This window comes from Diachasmimorpha longicaudata, chromosome 9 (assembly GCF_034640455.1).
Source record: "Diachasmimorpha longicaudata isolate KC_UGA_2023 chromosome 9, iyDiaLong2, whole genome shotgun sequence".
NCBI classification, from domain to species: Eukaryota; Metazoa; Arthropoda; class Insecta; order Hymenoptera; family Braconidae; genus Diachasmimorpha; species Diachasmimorpha longicaudata.
This window is the reverse complement of record NC_087233.1, coordinates 6,576,792-6,595,044: the sequence shown is the minus strand read 5'-3', so window position 1 is coordinate 6,595,044 and position 18,253 is coordinate 6,576,792. Positions and strand designations below refer to the sequence as shown.

Here is an 18,253-nt window from a genome sequence, read left to right as displayed (position 1 = left end):
TTTAATTACGTTTTTAGGATCTTTAAAAAATTATCGCGAGAGAAGAGGAGCCAGTTCGTGGGTTTTAGGTTAGGTTTGCAGTTGTTGAACACCGAAAAATGTGGAAATTCTTTCGGACTCTGGCTAAACTCCTCGTCGGGCTAATGTTCATAAGTTTGACAAATATCCTGGTTTATGATTCTGTCTACGCAATTATGTGCATTCTAGTGGTGTTGGGACTGGCCAATGTTGTGACAAGAGTTGAGGTTTAACAAAATTGTGAGTCAGTTAAATAATATTTTATTTCCTCTGACTTTTGGCTCTTCAAGTCTCTCCATGATGAATTCACCACAAAAAATGTGGTGTTCAACTGATCAATAATTCTTTTTTTAATTTGAGTCCAGAAAAGTTAATAAATAAAGAAACTTATTTTTAAAAATTAAATCTCGTATTTTCAGTCCAATAAAATTTTGCAGGGAACTCGTTAAACATTTTTATGTTTTTCTGCCCCCAGAGTCATTAAAAATGGAAAAACTCCCTGAAATCAATAAAAAAGCAATAATCGTCAGACTAACAATACTCCCGACGAAATCGAATTATCCCCAGATAGCAGCACCCACCTCAATCTCAAATTACGTCACAATCTTGGCCAGTATGGCAGTATCGTGTCGCGTAGATCCTCATTCCGGTAGTATCACCTCTCCTTCTCCCGTAAACATAAAATAAACAAGTCCATTGTTCACTCTTAAACAAACTCGTGACCTCGTTGAGTAAAAATGCCAGTTGTCCATTCAGTCCTGGAGCCAGTGATCCACTTGTGTTGATTTTGAGTGACTCATAGGGCTCGGTGACGTTGACAGGTGGGTTCTGTCACTCCCGAGAGTGTTGATCAGAGTTTATGAAAATGTTCGCGGGTTTGAAGAATAAAATACGCGAGGAAATCGGGAGTGATGTGTCAGCTGTGGTGAGAAACGCTGGTTCTGTCAGAGGTATCAACTCCAGACAAATCTCCCAGGTACTTTCCTGCTTTCTTACCTGTGTGGCAAGCTCGTGGGGTCGTTAATTGGCTCAATGATAAGGTCAACAATGATGAAACATATGACAGGTCAATGGCCACTCGTTGAATAATGCTCCACTGGCGAATCTCCACGCATTTTAACAAATTATTTCCTCGAACATTTTTTTCACTGTATTCGGTAATCCAGGAATATTTTCATTGCAGACTGGTTCCTCCAGCAGCATAAGCGGCTCACAAATATCCCTGGATGAGACTCGTGACGGCAGTGCCATATCCCCATCCCCCATCCTCCATCGCAAACGAGAAAACAGTTTGGATTTCAAATTGAGCGATGGTACACCATTGACACCGAAGGATATTAAAAAATTGGAGAATCGCGAGGAGGAGTGGAGAAGACGTTTGATGAAAAAAGAGGCAGAATTGCAGAAGAAAATTGACAAGAAGGATGACGAGTGGAGGATTAAGCTGCTCGAGAAGGAGAAAGAGTGGAAGAAGATCCTCGAGAAACAGGAGAAGGATAAATTGAAAGTTGAAGAGGAGAAACAGAAAGCTGAACATGCCAGGAGCTCGCTGGAACTGGCCCTCAGGGACGCCGAAGGTACTTTCGATACAGAGGCTCTCCTTTTTGTCATATTTTTTACCACTTCGAGACTGAATCTATCGAGTAGATTGTTCATTTGCATGCAGACACTCTATTAAAATCGTGATGCCAACTCCGCAGGTGTGCTGGATAATGAGATAATCGTTTGTTTTCTTGAATTTTTCAGAGTACAAAAAAAAACTTTACAGCTTCCAAGAGGATGCTGAGCAGCTCGAGGGGTTCCAGACACAGGAAATGGCCAAAATCAAACATTTAGTGAGTGACTTTGTCTTAAAATTATATTATATAACATATCAATGTTACAAAGGAGACAATGAAATGTTTGTAACGGCATTTGTTGCTGTACCCTAACACCTCTCCTCCTCCAATTTCAGTTATTAGCAAAAGAACAAGAAGTTGATGAAAAATCTCATCACTTAAAATCAGCCCTGACCGAGATCGAAGCCCTGAAGACTGAACTCTCTCGACTTCGGAGATACGAAGATGAACTGAATAATGTACAGGTGAGCTCAATTGTTTAATAAAAAATCGCTCTCGGGGCGTTTATAACTGCAATAAGTGCAATTTCCATAATCGTGACAACCACTTGGCTTCAAATTTGAATTTTCATGTGCGAAACTTATTTTATTATTTTTTACTCACTACTTTTATTCATGATTCCACTCATACGCTCATCATGTGGCTCATTATAATATCAGTAGCGATATGTTGATTTAGGACAATATTAAATATTTGTGAGTGATGGAGAGACACGTAGAGATTAGCGTTCGAGGTGTTTGTGCCTTGATAATGCTGAAACTGTGGGAGACACGTTTGATTAGAGCTGCACACATCGACGACCGCTTAGCATACATTGTCAGCTGAAACAACTAGAGCATTGATACTGTATGCTTTCTCATGTATTGCTCGTCCATTCCGAACTCCCGAGATCTGTCATTCAACCGGTTTTTATTCTCATGTTCGGTCTATTTGATTGAGCTCTTCCGGAATTGGGAGATAAGAGGGATTTTTATGATGTGAGCGAGAGATAACTCCTGCTTTCTGAGCGAAAAATCTTCCTTTTCTACTGAGCTCTCGAATTTTATATTTTGCTTTGTGTTCTACACGCCATCTCCGTATTCCTGTGAGTTCTATCCCACCATTTTCACGCTCTCGACACAACAAAAACAGATCCACCAACGGAAACCGTGTGTTCTATGAAATTCCATTGGAAAAATTTACCATTTCGATCCGTCCAATGATTTTTTAACATAAAAAACCCACACGAAGAGTCGGAAAGAGTTTTACCCTCACGAGAAACACCGGATGAACAGATTAGGCGGTATTTTCCGCTGATTTGTTGCTGCTACTGCTGAGAAGGCTGGAGGTACGTTTTTTATAAAAAAAAACACGAGAAAAGCTTTGCTGCTTTACAGCTTAAACATTCTCTTTTCTTCACAGAGAAAAAATATTTCTATTTTCAGGGATATGTCACTGTATTCAGGAAAACATTCCAAATTTTATTCCCAATTTTTATAAACTTATTATTCTCCATTCGAGCGTTTATATTACAAATCATTTGCAAAAAAATATCTGGATATTTTTGATCGGACAAAATATGAAAAATTTCGAAACGTCAGTGACTTATCCGCGAAATGCATTTTTTTCTCTGTGACATCGCTTTCCACTGGTGTTTGGTTTTTTGATAATTGACTATGATAATGCGCATGGATCAAACAATTGAGACTAACAATCTTATCTTCAGTACTTTACACGGGGCTTTCATCCTGAGCCACATTCTCATGATCTCATTTGGACTATTCACCCTCCATTAAGAAGGGGATTTCATGGATTAATATTTTTATTTTTCTCACTTTGTTTATTTGCTTTTGTGTGGTATGCAGAACGCCCCCAGGAAATTTCATATTTTAATTGATCTCGAGGAGAAAAAATCAAATGACTGAAATGTTTAATAGCAATAGGTTTATTCCTGAATTTGCTTAGTCATGCTCCCACTCAATTAAAGTACGTAATTCCCTATAATCCATTCCCATCGCAGACCAATCGGATAGAATCAGCGAATAATGCTTTTAGCAAAAGCCCGCAATCTCCCAGCGAACTTCCAACGGACTAAAGAAAACAAATAAAAATCCTCCTTTCAGGATGAGATGGAAAGCCTCCGTCACACGACTCAGCGTGAAAAGGCGCAATTATCTGGGGAATTGGCACAAACTAAAGAGGAAGTGCGTCACCTCATGGTCAAGGTATTTGTCCTCGAGCAGAGAGTCGCCCTGGAGTCGAACAGTGAATCAAGTGTCGACGAGAGAGTTGCCGATCTGATGAGAGAGAGAACACTGTTGGAGAGAAAACTGGAAGAGGCCCATCTCCATTTGTCGGACATTAAGACCAGTTGGTCAGGAAAGATATCCTCCTTGGAGACACAGGTCGGCAGACTGAGCAGACAAGCTGGAGAAGAAGGTCTGGAGAGACGAAGGGTTGAGGAGGAGAAGGAGAAACTCAAGCAGAGGGTGAAGCAGTTGGAGGCTGATATTGAGGTGAACAATGTTGTAATGGCAACGAAAGATGCTAAGCTTTTGCGTATGGCGGAAGACATCGACGAGATGGCAACGGAACTTAAAGAGCTCCGTGCCAGCGTTGATGATGAGGTCGAAGAGTTTAAACGACAAATAGTGAGTTACCGGGATTTATAATGGTTTTGGTAGAATGATGGAGTTGCATGAGGGTCAAGGACACGTTATTGTTCCACATGATCTTAATCATGTCCTTTTAGAGAAGCGATAGCACTCAGTTTCATTCCTGTTTGCAATTACCAAGACCTCTAAGCGTTATTTTTTTAATGATTCGAGTGAATGAAGTCCGCTGGAGTCCAAAGAAGTGCCTTGTAAAATTTAATTCATGGTCCATTTGCCATAGAGTCCAAGTGGACATGCCATGGCCTCGTGATCAGACGAAAAAATGTCGAGGAAACGTCGTATGAGGCTAATTCATGAGATAGTTGTTGATAGTTGTAGCATGAATAGTGAACCTCACAGTTATCACGTAGAATTAATTTCCAGATCTCTCTTGAATTTCCTCAGTTCACCGCTGATTCACATGATCAGACGGAATAATTCAATATGCCTCACGCTCAGTCGACTCGAAGGAGTTTGTTAATTCTCTAAGAGGCAAAAAAAGCTATCCAAGGCAGCACAGTAGCGCATGATTCACCTCGCTTAAACGCACAATTTATTTTCCACTTAGAATAATTTTTTTTAACAAACAAGCACGTTTAATCCCGATCATTCCGCATGCGAAGTTGTTACCTCCCACTTTGCAACATTCCGCCATTCGCAAATAGAACCAAAATGGAAAACATGACAACAAAACACGAGTGAAATTAAATTTTCGTTGATCCTTACCAAAACTATTTTTCATTACCACAGAATTATGGAAATCTGGCAGCAGAATTTTTATGTATCACATTATGTAAATTTTATTCATTGAAATAAAATTTATGAAAACGTAAGATTCATTATTTTTGCTTTATCTTTATTTTTAATACCTCATTATTCTGTCCTCCTTCCTTCCTTATCACTGAGCTTTTATTTTTAACACATAATAAAATGACACAAACCGATATATCCAGGATTATGTGACCCACATTCGTATTTCCGAGTGTTTCAATTATAATTGCGATGTGCAATAATTCTAAAAAATTTTTTAAAATCGAATGAAGCTGAAAATACGGAATATTCACCAGCGAAAAATTTAATTTTATTAAATTTACGCTGTGCGATAAAGCGCCATTTTCACACGTGAAGAAAAATATTATTCCATCATGCGATTATGCCTTAAAACTGATCATCTCCGTTTTATGGTTTTCCTGGGGACAATTAGTGCCCCAAAGGACCCAATTAATGAAGCCAATAATAATGTCAATTGGAAGCTAATTTTTTAAATTAAATTTTCGCATCTGCGACGAAGATTTTCATCAGTTTTTCAATAAAAATGTAAAACTTGAAATTTTCCCAGGGTTCATCGAACGAAGAGTTCGTAAAACTAAGGTCCGACTTGGAAGAGAAGACTAAACAATTGTCAGAGGTGCAAACAGAATTGGAGCAGTTGAAATTGGCCTGCGAAGCTGAGAAATCAAACAACACCTCCTTGCACCTGCAATTAGCACGATTACGAGAGAACCTTGAGACTGAAAGAACATCCTCCGCTACCCTGAGGCTTTCCCTCGAGAAGGAGCGCGACGAGAAGGACCTGGCGCTTCTCAGGAATGCCCAGGTCTCGCAGGATTTCGAGCTTGCGATGCAGGAGAAGAGGATTCAGGAGACTGAGAACGTGGAGCTACAGAGTAAGATCGAGAACCTCGAGAGGACTATGAAGAAGATGAGGTACGACATGGACGAGTCCTCGAGGGGCTTCGAAGAGGCCAGGGAGAGGCTAGCAGTGTTTGAACGGGCGGAGGATGATCGAAAGAAAAACGAGGAGATGGAGAGGACGTTGAAGAACAATTTATCGGATATGGAGGAACAGCTGAGCGATAAAACAAAGGTGAGTCTAAGGATGGCCACATATTTGATTCAAGCCAGCGGCTTTTTTCTCTCTTTTAGAATGACGTTGCCCTCAGGGTTGTTGTCGTGTAAAATATTCACTAGACAAATTTATGTGCCAGACAATCAAAGTGCTCCAGCAGAGACTAGCCGACATGAAGAAGACACTTCAACGAGAATTACGAGTACCTTCATCATCATTGGACAGTGATGCTGAGCCACCCCCAGCAATACTCAACCCCAGTTCATCGAAAACTGTCACTGCCAAAAATTCCAGCGGCCAAGAGGAAGACGTCAACTTTAAATATCTCAAGCACGTGCTGATTAAATTCCTGACGAGTAGGGAATACGAGGTATCAATATTCTTATTGCCATTATCGATTTGTTGGTGAATTGTAAACGATCCTTCAAAATCTCCAACCCCCATTCCCTCAAATTTTCAGGCGCTCCATCTAACAAGAGCCGTCGCCACACTCTTACATTTTTCACCAGAGGAAGAAAGACTGCTCCAGGAAACACTGGAATGGAAAATGTCGTGGTTTGGCACACGTCCAAATCTAGGATTCGGGCAGACAGCAAAAGCCATTCCCCCCAGCTGATAGTGAGGTGTTTTCTCCGTTCAAGGAGAACAGCCAATTCCAATGGGCCAAAGTGTCACTGACTTTGAATCATATTCCATTGACGAATCACTGCTCCCACTGTCTCGATCTATTTTTGGGTAGAAGCTGACAGGTTGTAGGAATAGGGATGAACGAAATTCCATGAATTTTTTTAGAACCAATAACTTATGCCAATCAATTAACACGGATATTCATTTGATGATTTTGCCTGCGTGTGAGCCCTTGTGATGTTTATGTGAATTTTAATTTTTTTTTGTACAAACTGCTTGTGTATGTTACTGCAAATTTGCAGGGGATGAGTTGAAGTGATGGGATTATTTCATTCCACGTAAAAAAGATAACCCCGACGATTAACCGTAATTGTAATGAGATTATGATGAGTTTGAGTATTGTTGAAGAGCCAGACACATAGTCCATACCGACAGAAAAGGGCCAAATTTTAATCTTGAAAATTGGATATTTAATTATATAAATTAGGAAGAGGGAAAAGCACATTATTAATGACCCTGTTGACCCACTGATGTGGCCAAAAGTAATTTGCACGATCAACCGATTTTTAAATGAGATTTTCTAAACTGTGACGAGACTTTCCGTCAATTTTTCAATAAAAATTCGATTGACAGGATTTTTTCATTTCACATAGACGAGAAACCCCGAACGATTAGACGTAATTATGATGGGCTTGAGTACTTTGAAGATGTTGACCGACAGTTGAAAATTTTTCAGATAAATAAATAGTACGAGAAGTTTCATAGACATTCACCCGCTTCGTGGACCGAGAAGTATTAATAATGCACTGTCAACTAACATTTTCCTAACAGAGATGAAAGAGAGTGAAATAGAGAATAGAAGATGGGGATTTGGGGGTGAAACGCGTTGAACATGTTCCGAAAGATTTCAATACGGAGTTACTGTGCCTAATTGAGCCATCTTATCATAGATCCAAACTGTTGATACATTGTACATTAAATAAACAGCATGGAACCATTCAATAATCTTAGCATTGTTTGTCTGAACCTGTTGTGTCCTCCAAGCTTTCTCATTTGGTTTCTGCAGAATATTTTCTGTCAAACATTTCAACAGAGATCATCCCCTCAAAAATCATCGATCCTCATCTCTAAATTTATTTAACAGTCTTATGAATTCAATGTGACCTGGGGAAAGGTTCGCTCAAGAGAGGTGAATAACTTACTTGTCGTTTTTTTTTCGACGTCAACTTCTTTTGTACAGATCGCCGATGAGAGTGGTAGTTGCAATTTGCATGCTCCAACTTGAATAAAACATGACAACTTCCTTCTGAGCACCGACGTACACCGATACCACACGAATGCCGTCGAACATGGGCTTGACTCAGCCCCCGAGTCAGTCAGGCATGCAGTGATGTCGCGACACTGACACTAGAACTGGTGGGGTTATGTATCCACCCAAACATTACCGAAAAAAATGATCCTAAGGAGTTTCCAGAGTCAATGGATGCTGGGAATACTGCTAGTTGTTGTTATTATATATTTTAAGTTAAAGATACACTCGTTGGAGGAGCAGAACAAGTTGTTGGGTGTGTTGCCATTGTGTTTAACCTCTTTCCTCTGATGGGGTCAGCCAATCATGAGTGTCATTGTTTACTGTTCACAGTGGAAACTGTGACGAGGGTTCAGAATCAACTGAAGAATGGTGCTGGTGGAGCTGAGAAATCAAGAAAATTATCAAAATCAAATGACGTTGTCGTGATATACAATAGGGTCCCCAAAACTGGATCTACCAGCTTTGTTGGTGTTGTTTATGACCTGTGTAAACAGAATAAGTTTCATACTCTGCATATTAATGTGACTAATAATATGCACACGCTGACTCTTCCTAATCAGGTACAGTAGCATGACATCATCACATGAATTGTAAAATCTATCATAAAACCAGGAACGCACTGCCACTGAAATGGGATTTTTCTTCGCGTTTCAGGTGCAATTTGTAAATAATGTTACCCAGTGGGATTCTATGAAACCGGCGTTCTACCATGGACACATGGCTTTTGTAAATTTTAATAAGTGAGTTAGACAATTAGAAAGTCATAAAACATCCATTATTGGATTACAATTGATAATTTTCACAGATTCGGGGTAAAGCAAACTCCCTTATACATAAATCTTCTTCGGAAGCCCCTGGACAGGTTTGTCTCTTATTATTATTTTCTCCGATACGGTGACAACTTCCGACCACATCTCATGAGAAAAAAACATGGGGATACAAAAACCTTTGACGAGTGTGTGAGAGATTCACAAGCTGACTGTGATCCTAACAATCTGTGGCTGCAGATACCTTTTTTATGCGGCCATAATCCTGCTTGTTGGTAAGAAAAGAAGAGGACATATATACTATAATTTTTTTTCCAAAGTGCTTATCGAATAATTCACATCCTCAGGGAAGTTGGGAACAAATGGGCTTTGGAGGAGGCTAAAAGAAACTTAGAGAAACATTATTTATTGGTTGGAGTTACGGAGGAGCTGGGTGAATTCATTGAGACACTACAGGTTGTACTTCCACGATTTTTCAAAGGGGCTTCAGACTACTTTCTCCACAGTAAGTGCAAAAATGCAATGTTTTGAAGTATAAAAGTTTGTATTTAATCTTTAGCAAAAAATCTTCCTCAAAACACCTCAAGTATTTCACTCAAGACGTCCCTCAATACATGAAGTTGATGAATATCGTATGTCCTATTGCAGGCAACAAGTCGCATCTGCGACAAACAACTCAGAAGATGAATCCACTTCCAGAGACAATAGAAAAAATTGAAAATTCAACTGTATGGAAAATGGAGAATGAACTTTACAAATTCGCCCTGTCTCACTTCCATGCTGTTAAAAAACGATTAATCAATGCTTCCCCACAAGACTTGAATCAACATTTTATGTACGAAAAAATACGACCAAAATAAAAAACTAACAATACTTTTTCGATACTCAAATGTTTTTCTTTGGACGAACGCCAATAGATCTCTATATTTCGTATTCATTCAGACTCTGAAGATATAAGTGGTGGCTTTTTTAAATTCCTTAGGGCGAATGTGAACACTGGGTAGAATCCCCTGGGCATGTGGAGCTGCTTCTGCACCTTGATACACTCGAGATGAGCTTTCTTAAATAATGACTGGAAATTTTCATAGGGCCTCGTTACAGACGAATCCTCACTGTCGACTTCGACGTGATCCGAACTCGTCACATTTTCTTTGACTATTAAAACTCCGTTTTTTTTTAAACCTTTTCTGGAAAAATATTTAGGGGGGAACACTGTGAGTTTGAGATTTTTTTTCTCCTTAAATACAAGAGCGGTTGAAAAGCTGCAGTTTTTCGGTCACTTACATGCATCTGTGGAAAAAGTCAACTAAATCGTTATCTGGAAGATGTCCCAGCACCCACTGACACCAGATGACGTCGTACTTTCCTGTCTCAGGGACAAAATCCTGCAAACCTGGAATGAAAATAGATAAATTAGAAACAACAATTTATTCGTTAGTGTTTGTTCAAAGAAAAAAAGACTGGGTTTACCACGTCCAAAGATTTTCATTAAACAAATGGAGAAAGTGATTCTTTATCAATCTCCAAGGATTTATTATTGTTTCTAAGGAGTCCACACACCTACAGGATAATATTCCCCAATTTTTGTTGAGCAACTTGACAGTGATTCCTTGGCGGCCTCCAAAAATTTGCTGTTCTGTTCAACCAGGTCGACTCGTTTAAAATGTTTAACCAGCAGATTTTTCGTTATCCTCCCAATACCACTACCACAGTCCACGACATAATTCGTAAGGGGTGGATTTTTCAGCTGTGGAAAATACAATCACTGAAATACTCTGAATATTTTTTCCCCAGAAAAATGGGACTCAATAACCTTTCGGTGCTGTCTACGTTGACAAATTATTTTACCTTCAAGAGAGACTTCAGAAATGCCTGAGAGCCGCCGATATCTGTATGAGAGATGAACCCATACCCTCCCAGCATGCCGTCGACGGTCGCTGGCACATTCTCCCAATATTTGGCAGCATCAGAGTAAAGTATTTGCGAATTCCAATCCCCATCGTCCTCCCCGTTTTCCCCTCTGCCTAATTCGCTGGCGAGGGTATCTTCGTTCAACATTCTGAGGTGAAGGATTAATCAATAAATGAAATGTGACAGCTCAAAGCTACATAACCAAATCATTCAAACAAAAAGTTATACACTTGTTGCCCCACTCCCAGACCAGAGACTAGAGACGGACGCTCATGGAGTGGCTTCAACCGCAAAATTTCGTAGCGGTGGCGCATGAAACAAGATGGTGGACGTGCCTGTTGGCAAGGCGTTACCACGGATTGCGTGGCAGCCCATTTGCGATTTTTCTAGGACTCCAGGAATATTCTAAAACCCGTTTTGACGGTTTTCGCATTTTCTGTGCTCCTGGGGCGCCTCCCCTCATTTTTCATTCATATATTTCTTAGGTTATTTCGACCAAAAAATCCTGTGCAATTCCGAAATTCCACAATTCACCGAAACATTTCAAATTTCCCTGAATTCTGTTTTATCGACACATGAATTCCCCCCACCCCTAGCTTCAGTGTATAACCCTGTATATTACCAGAGTGTGGGAATGGTCGTAACAGGCCGGTGTCCTAGGATCCCGTTGGGGGCCGAACCGATCCGAATAGAGAATAAACCTCGAAAGGTGTAGGTTGCATTTTCAGTGAGACAAGAGTACCGAGTGTGCCCGGGTGAGTGTTAAAATTCAGCGGCAACGTGCACTGTTACGTCCATCTCACCAAAGCCCCCAACAATCCCCAAGTAACTCAATAAACATCCCCATTGGTGTACATTAACTTCCCATTGTGCCATGAGTGTCTCGATACGAGGCATTTAAACAAAATGGAATAAATTATTCCACAAACACATATGTCGTGAGGTGCTTTGGAGCATTGTCATCGAAGAGTGCCACCCATTTTCTGGCCATTTGTTGCGACGACTGTTAACTAAGTTGAACAAAAATAGTTACAATTTTTGCTCGACGTATATATATATATATATCTATATATATTTTGTTCACTCCTTTTGTTGGGATATCGAACGTCGAGTGGTCGTTAGTGCTGGGTGTAACGAGCATACGCCTCGAGGAAGCGTCAACTCTAGGAGCTTTCACAACCACCAAATGTGCCTGACTCTTGTGTTTATTTGTCGGATAAATAGTACAGATGAGTGTGAAAAAAAAATCAGTGACAGCCATGGATATTGACTGTCCAATTGTTAGTCTCAAACGTTCTAGTAGTGCTCCTATGATTAATGAAATCAGTGCCACTATGTCCGTCAGTTCACCTTCTACATCTGCGCCGAGGTACGATATCATTTATTTATTTATTTGTTGTTTGGTTAGGGGTGGGTGGATGGTCTTAGAGAGCAAAGGTTTTGGTTGGATGTTGGAGCAAAGTGGAGACGATTTTATTGACCACTTGCTGCACCCCTAATTGCGGAGCTTTTGGAGGAGTCGTCAGAGGTTTGGAGGGCTCTTGGGGACTTTGGCATGGAAAGATAATCCAAAGGAGAAGCTGATAGAATTTTATTTTTATGGACAACTTCTAACGAATTATCTTTCATCTCAGGCTACACAGAAAAATCGTATTCCATTCATTTTTCCTATAGAATTGTCTCTGATTGAATTGTGTCTAAAATTAGACGTGATCCAGGGGCACTGAGAGTTCTATTTTGTTGATAAGTAATAGAGCTTGATAAAGTCAGACGTTTTTTTCTGTACAAAGTGATTCTAGGAGCAAATCACACGAGAAAAATGAATACAAAAACACCAAAATCTAGTGACAATTCTAATAGATTTCTATTCAAATATTCAGTGGAATATATTTCATAAAAAAGTTAATAACATTCGATCTTTCTACACAACAAATTGAGTTGTAATTTATCGTTTAAGAAAATGCGGGACGATGTCAGCCTTTCTATGCAAGAATCTGAGGGAAATAGATATTCAAGAGGACTCTTGGAAAATGATAGAAAGTTCTGATAAAAGTTAATATTTACAATAGCTTGCGTTTCAGTTACCGATACCGATAATTTATCCATGAGTTCACTGAAAGCCCCAGAAAATCTGGTGATCGGCTGTATTCATTTTATTTTCGTTATCTTTACCGGAATGTCCATGTGAATACGTCTGCGCCATGTGTAAAAAGATGTAGAGGTAAAGTCAGGCCGAAGAATAATCTTAGGAACTGTATTGACCGCTTGCATCAACTGCATGAATAATCGTTGAAAGTCTGAAGATTTATTCGGTAGTTTTGAAAGGATGTGAGCATGAGCATTGAGATAAATCTATAGTTGATGGTACCCGCAATGGTGAATATGGAAATTAAGGATGAATACGATTGTCACGGGAGAAAGTACTCAGTTTCCAATGGTCTTTGGTTTTTTCAGATAAAATGAAAAACAAGGCTTTCGATTTTCATTCAAAACTGCTTTTCAGAGCTTCAAATTATCATTACTAATTATTTTGTGGGTATCTACACAATTTTATTGGATTTTTATTGAACTTTCCACGAGTCTGTGGTCTATTTTTCTTTATCAATTTTAATTGGAGTCTATCAAGATATTCTCTCTATCGACAAATGGACGCTGTTAGAAAAAGATGAATGAATGAATGAATTTGTTTGGCTAGGGGTTACAAGGTGGAGAAATTTTACGTTTCACTGGAAATTGTCTAAAATCCCAGAACATTGTGGCTTCCTGTTGATTCCCAGGGAATTCATCAGCAACTTATGTTCTCTCTTTTCAGGGACGCAGTAGCAACGTTCAACATATTCTCCAATACACCGAGAACGAGGCGGTTCAGCACAAGTGTAATTATCATTACCATTCATTATCATGAGTTCAATAGCAAAGTGACAAGTAGAAAAGGACAATTTTCCATATTTACGATATTTTTCCTAAATTACTCTCTCGTTTAAGACCCGTTCCACTGTTTGACGCAGGTTTCATGATAAATAAAAATTTATCTCACGATAAACGAATCCAATTTTAGAATCTTAGTCTTTAGTTCTTCCAGAAATTCAGTGAATGCATGAAAACCCTACGTCATTATTGATCGATGACCCCAGATCATTTATCACCACTAATCATCACTAATCATTCTACAGAGTCCAGGAAGTGCTCCAAGACTGACACCACGTGTGAATCAACTGAAGCAGGAGGAGTGCCTGGATGTGGCTGGTCGTGAAGCAGCCCACGAGAAGGAGATCCACAGTGCAATGCAGATATCCCAGTCCTGGGAGGACTTGACACTAGAGGCCGAGGGATTATCATTCAAGGACTCTGAATCGCCCACACAACAGTTGAATAAATGCGACAAACAGATAACAAAACGAGTGTTCGATCCACTCAATCTGAATTTACCAGTTGGTGGGGGTCCTCCATTGTGCTCGTCTCCATCGCCCACTAGGTCACATCTGGGTCAACGCCAGTGCTATTCACCTGGCTTACATATGGTCAATTGGAAGACCAATTTATCACCGAGTCCAACGAGAAAGGCCTTCGCTACCAGGCGCAGCTTGAGCCCCATTGCTATTCGACCGAGTTGTCTAGGACCTGTTAAAAGGAAGTTCGAGCTCGATGACAGCAACGGGGATCAGCTCCTTCAACCGCCAGCCAAACGGACGTCAACGTTAGTTTTATCGAGTTCACCGAGGTGAGAAGAACATTTTGCTAATGATTTTTTATTTTTGAGCATCGCAACATAACAAACAATCAGTTGACAATGAAAATAAATTAACCGATCGATGAAGCTTGAAAAATCGACTGATTTCAACGCTTGTCTTTAACAACAATTAAGTTAGACATGTAAATTGATTTGTCAGGTTGTCAAGTCCACTGTCCGGGACGATAAGCTCCGTAGGGACCCCTGAATCCTTATGCAGCGTCGATTCGCCAGGTTTTTCATTTCGCCCAGTTGACAGTCCATCCCCCAGTCGAGTGATGACGAACGGAGATGAGCCGATGAACGAAGGGAACGATCTGATTAAAACAACCGGACAGGCTCAGACGAATCAGACTGGTCAGTGCAATCACAGGTGAACAGCTTCCTTCCACCAACAAATTATCGTTACCCCATCGATATTCAACCGAAATGAAACTCGAATTAACAAGATACTTCGTCATAGTTGTCTTTACTTAGTGCGTATTAAATCAATTATCTAATGCTGATTGCTACTTGCCCAAAGGTGCCAGAAAAACGCAGAATTTCCTTGTTGTGGGTGAAGAAAATTCAATAGAATATCCTGGGTTAGATTTTTGCATTAAATTTAACGCATGAATGGTTGAATCATGGGAATGAAATGCATTGATTTGAATCAATGATTGTTCTTTCCTCAAATTCACATCGTTCTAACGTGAATCGACAGATGGAAGCGGAATTCATTGAAGTTAAGAAGCTGAACAAATAAAAAATATAACGGCGGGATTTCCATTATTTTTTAAAATAAATATAGATGAATTTCCTATTGATATTTTCTTCACACGATTAATTATCTCCAGCAACTGAAGGGAGGAGAGATGAATATTCGGAGAAATCTCCACTTTTTTGCGTGAATTTTTGCAGATGTGACATTTTCATCACAATAATATATGTATAGTTATATATTTTTTAATGAAAAACTCCATTTACCTGACTGTGTTGGGAGGGTGTATAGGCGAAACTTGTTGGGGCATCCAGTCGATACAGTGGCCTCGGGAAGAATGAAAATTCATTATAACTCGCTTTTTAAACTATTTTCCATACTCTCATTGATTATGTTTTCCACTTCCTCGAGGCCTGTACTTATAGCTAGTCTTTTTCGTTATCATTCGAATTCCCATTTCTTATTGAATGGGACGAATTACACGTCACGAAACTAGGACGTAGCTTGGTTTAGTTATTTAGCTCGGAACTGAGTGTTATGAGTGGACAGAGACTGATGTCTTATCAATTTTTTCGCTTTCGCTTCGATTCTAGTGGTTTGGATGATCTCCAGGTCGGTTTTGCAATCACATATCTCAGATTTTCATGTGAAAATCAAACTCACTTCAATCTGATGTAAATACTTGGATAAATTAATTGATTCCTGAGTAGGTGACTGCAAAATTATTGCGTTGTGGTACGTCATTATTATTTAAGTAACTGTGACTCGTTTATAGTAGTGGAGTTCAGGCAGAAACTGCGAAAACTTTCGCGAGGAAAAATTGTTTTCTTGGTTTTTTATGAGAGAGAGAAAATCAAATTTTTGGAGAAGTCTCGAGGGAATTCAGTACTTGAATTTGGAAATTTTCAATACATTAAATAACAATTGGACAAGGGAATGTGCTTCTCTTTATGGGAATTCTTCCACTGCTTTTAGATTTTGAGATATTTATGAGAAAATAATGCTGGAGATATGTTATCTCGTTTTACCACTTCACTACAGAATTGTTCAGTCTTTATTCCAAGACATCTCGGTATTTGCTCCTCTACCTCTCAAGGGTATCGAGCACAGAATCGTGATTTTTTACTAATGTCTCAACATTTTAAGTAAATCCTCCTAATTAATTAGATAATACTTTGTACATGATACCGCAAGGAAAATAATCTCGCAATTTAATAAACCCTTTTATTATAAATAAATTCATCCACGAATGACACTCAGTTCTGAAATTGTAAATAGCGCTATAGCTTTACAACTAAAAATCAACGTAATTATTTAAACTGCGCGTATAGTGAAGAATGTGATTCGAGATTGAACAACGGAATCGGCGATTGAAACATAATCGAGTGATTATTGTTAACACCCAAGGAAGCATTTGAGATGTCATAACGAGTGATTATTTTAAACCTCTTGAGAGAAATTTTTCGCTCCTTCTTATTTTTTACTCTGAGAGTGTTCAAGGAATGATGCAATTTGAATTTAGAGGAATTATGATAACGTTAGGATGGCATTGATCCCCTTCTCGATAATGCAATTATGCTTCCTACTTCTAAGACTGATATAAAATTGAACGTTTCCTTCTTTTCTTCAATTTTTTATTGCTCGCGAAATAATTTCACAGAAAACACTAGCGAGTTTGGTGATATGGATTTTTTTTCTATCAACAGCTGTTCCCTTCCAATTTTTCTTCACATTCAGAAGAAAAATTATACCCGGCGAGGATGATTTTCTGACAGAAACACTAATTCTTTCCCCTTTTATTTTTTCTACATCCCCTGTATTTCTTTTATTTATCGAGAAAAGAAAAACAGCAAATATTTATTTAATTTTTATCCCAATTGAATTTTCTAGGGAATTCGCTAGACTTTTCTGTTTTTTGTACTCTGTGAATAACAAACGAAGAGACAATCTTCTCAATCGATTGTAATGCGTATCTTCCAGTCATTGAGGAGACAGATCGTTCTAGGCAGTAATTAGAATTGATCTCAGTGATGAGAGGGTAGAACGGGATGAGGCGAGTTATTAGTGAAGTGGTAAATCATAATAAATAAGGGCTAACAGTTTTTCTCACTCTACTAACCTTTTATGAGAAACTTCCTTGAACTCTCGATTTTTGCCATAGAAAGTATTTCTGTAATTTATAGTGTCCTTAGATTTGAAATTATCGATGAAAACCTCATTAATCCTAGCTTAGTCACGCTATAAGGCAATACCGCAGCGTGTGGTTATTCATGAATTGCTGTGAATTGAAATAAAAATAGACTTTTCTAATTAAAGTGTCTAGAAAACAACAGCGGTTATATGATTCAGATATATGAAAAATATATTTCGACATGTCTCTTTTCCCCGCGGGTATTAGGATTAAGAATTCAATTCATCTCGTTCTACAACCCCTCGACTGATCTGATATTTAACATATGAAATGTCTGCTCAACTTACCGAATGAGCCATCAATCATATTCAATAGATTAAGTACAAATTGTTTCATCGAGTCATTACTCACTGAAAATCGAAAGTAATGACTCGATGTAAACGGAGAAAACAATACTATCGTAGGTGTATTATAGTAATTTAGGGCGTATTTAAGCCTTACTCGTATGTATAGTAACTGATAACTAGCGCGAATAACAATAAACATTGTAAATTATTATTTTTCTCCTCTCGAATAGGTGAATTACTGATAAGTACTGAATTAACGTTTTATTGAAAATGAAAACGTAATGAATAAAATAATTAATAAGTAGGGACTGTTGTTCGCTTATGGAGAGAAAAATATTATTAATCAATTTAAGATCTGCGGATTGTTGATATGCCATTTTGTGAGAGGATGTGTAGGTCTTCGATTATTTCTGAATGCACGTAGAGGATTTATTTTTCAAATAAAACAAATGAAACATTCGGTGTAACTTGATTTATATTTTCTTTAGGGTGATGAAATATCACGGCAATGTGTGAACATTATATTTACCCTTGCAAATACATCAAATACACGACACCAAAGAAATATTATTTTTGTCGTTATTTTTTTCAAGTCCTTCATGAGCTTTT

At 38.8% G+C, this 18,253-nt stretch overlaps 4 protein-coding genes across 4 annotated transcripts; 3 read left to right on the top strand and 1 right to left on the bottom strand.

Moving 5' to 3' along the window:
- Window positions 1-359: 359 nt before the first annotated feature.
- LOC135165946 (golgin subfamily A member 1-like) lies at window positions 360-7,751 on the top strand. Its single transcript, XM_064127773.1, has 8 exons — window positions 360-994; window positions 1,202-1,595; window positions 1,765-1,853; window positions 1,973-2,101; window positions 3,740-4,267; window positions 5,610-6,137; window positions 6,259-6,489; window positions 6,580-7,751. Exons 1-8 carry the CDS (start codon window positions 878-880, stop codon window positions 6,733-6,735), a joined length of 2,172 nt encoding a protein of 723 aa, XP_063983843.1. The 5' UTR covers window positions 360-877; the 3' UTR covers window positions 6,736-7,751.
- Window positions 7,752-8,105: 354 nt separating this feature from the next.
- On the top strand, window positions 8,106-9,709 carry LOC135165951 (heparin sulfate O-sulfotransferase). The gene is made up of 6 exons (XM_064127790.1): window positions 8,106-8,311; window positions 8,389-8,618; window positions 8,713-8,798; window positions 8,864-9,100; window positions 9,173-9,330; window positions 9,474-9,709. The coding sequence occupies exons 1-6, from the start codon at window positions 8,200-8,202 to the stop codon at window positions 9,683-9,685; spliced, it is 1,035 nt and encodes a 344-aa protein (XP_063983860.1). The 5' UTR covers window positions 8,106-8,199; the 3' UTR covers window positions 9,686-9,709.
- Window positions 9,643-10,993, bottom strand: LOC135165952 (N-terminal Xaa-Pro-Lys N-methyltransferase 1). Its single transcript, XM_064127791.1, has 4 exons — window positions 10,674-10,993; window positions 10,386-10,572; window positions 10,110-10,218; window positions 9,643-10,012 (listed from the first exon to the last, which is right to left on the bottom strand). The coding sequence occupies exons 1-4, from the start codon at window positions 10,881-10,883 to the stop codon at window positions 9,760-9,762; spliced, it is 759 nt and encodes a 252-aa protein (XP_063983861.1). The 5' UTR covers window positions 10,884-10,993; the 3' UTR covers window positions 9,643-9,759.
- A 363-nt stretch (window positions 10,994-11,356) lies between these two features.
- LOC135165686 (P2R1A-PPP2R2A-interacting phosphatase regulator 1) lies at window positions 11,357-18,214 on the top strand. The gene is made up of 4 exons (XM_064127211.1): window positions 11,357-12,105; window positions 13,549-13,612; window positions 13,910-14,457; window positions 14,627-18,214. Exons 1-4 carry the CDS (start codon window positions 11,966-11,968, stop codon window positions 14,841-14,843), a joined length of 969 nt encoding a protein of 322 aa, XP_063983281.1. The 5' UTR covers window positions 11,357-11,965; the 3' UTR covers window positions 14,844-18,214.
- Window positions 18,215-18,253: the final 39 nt, after the last annotated feature.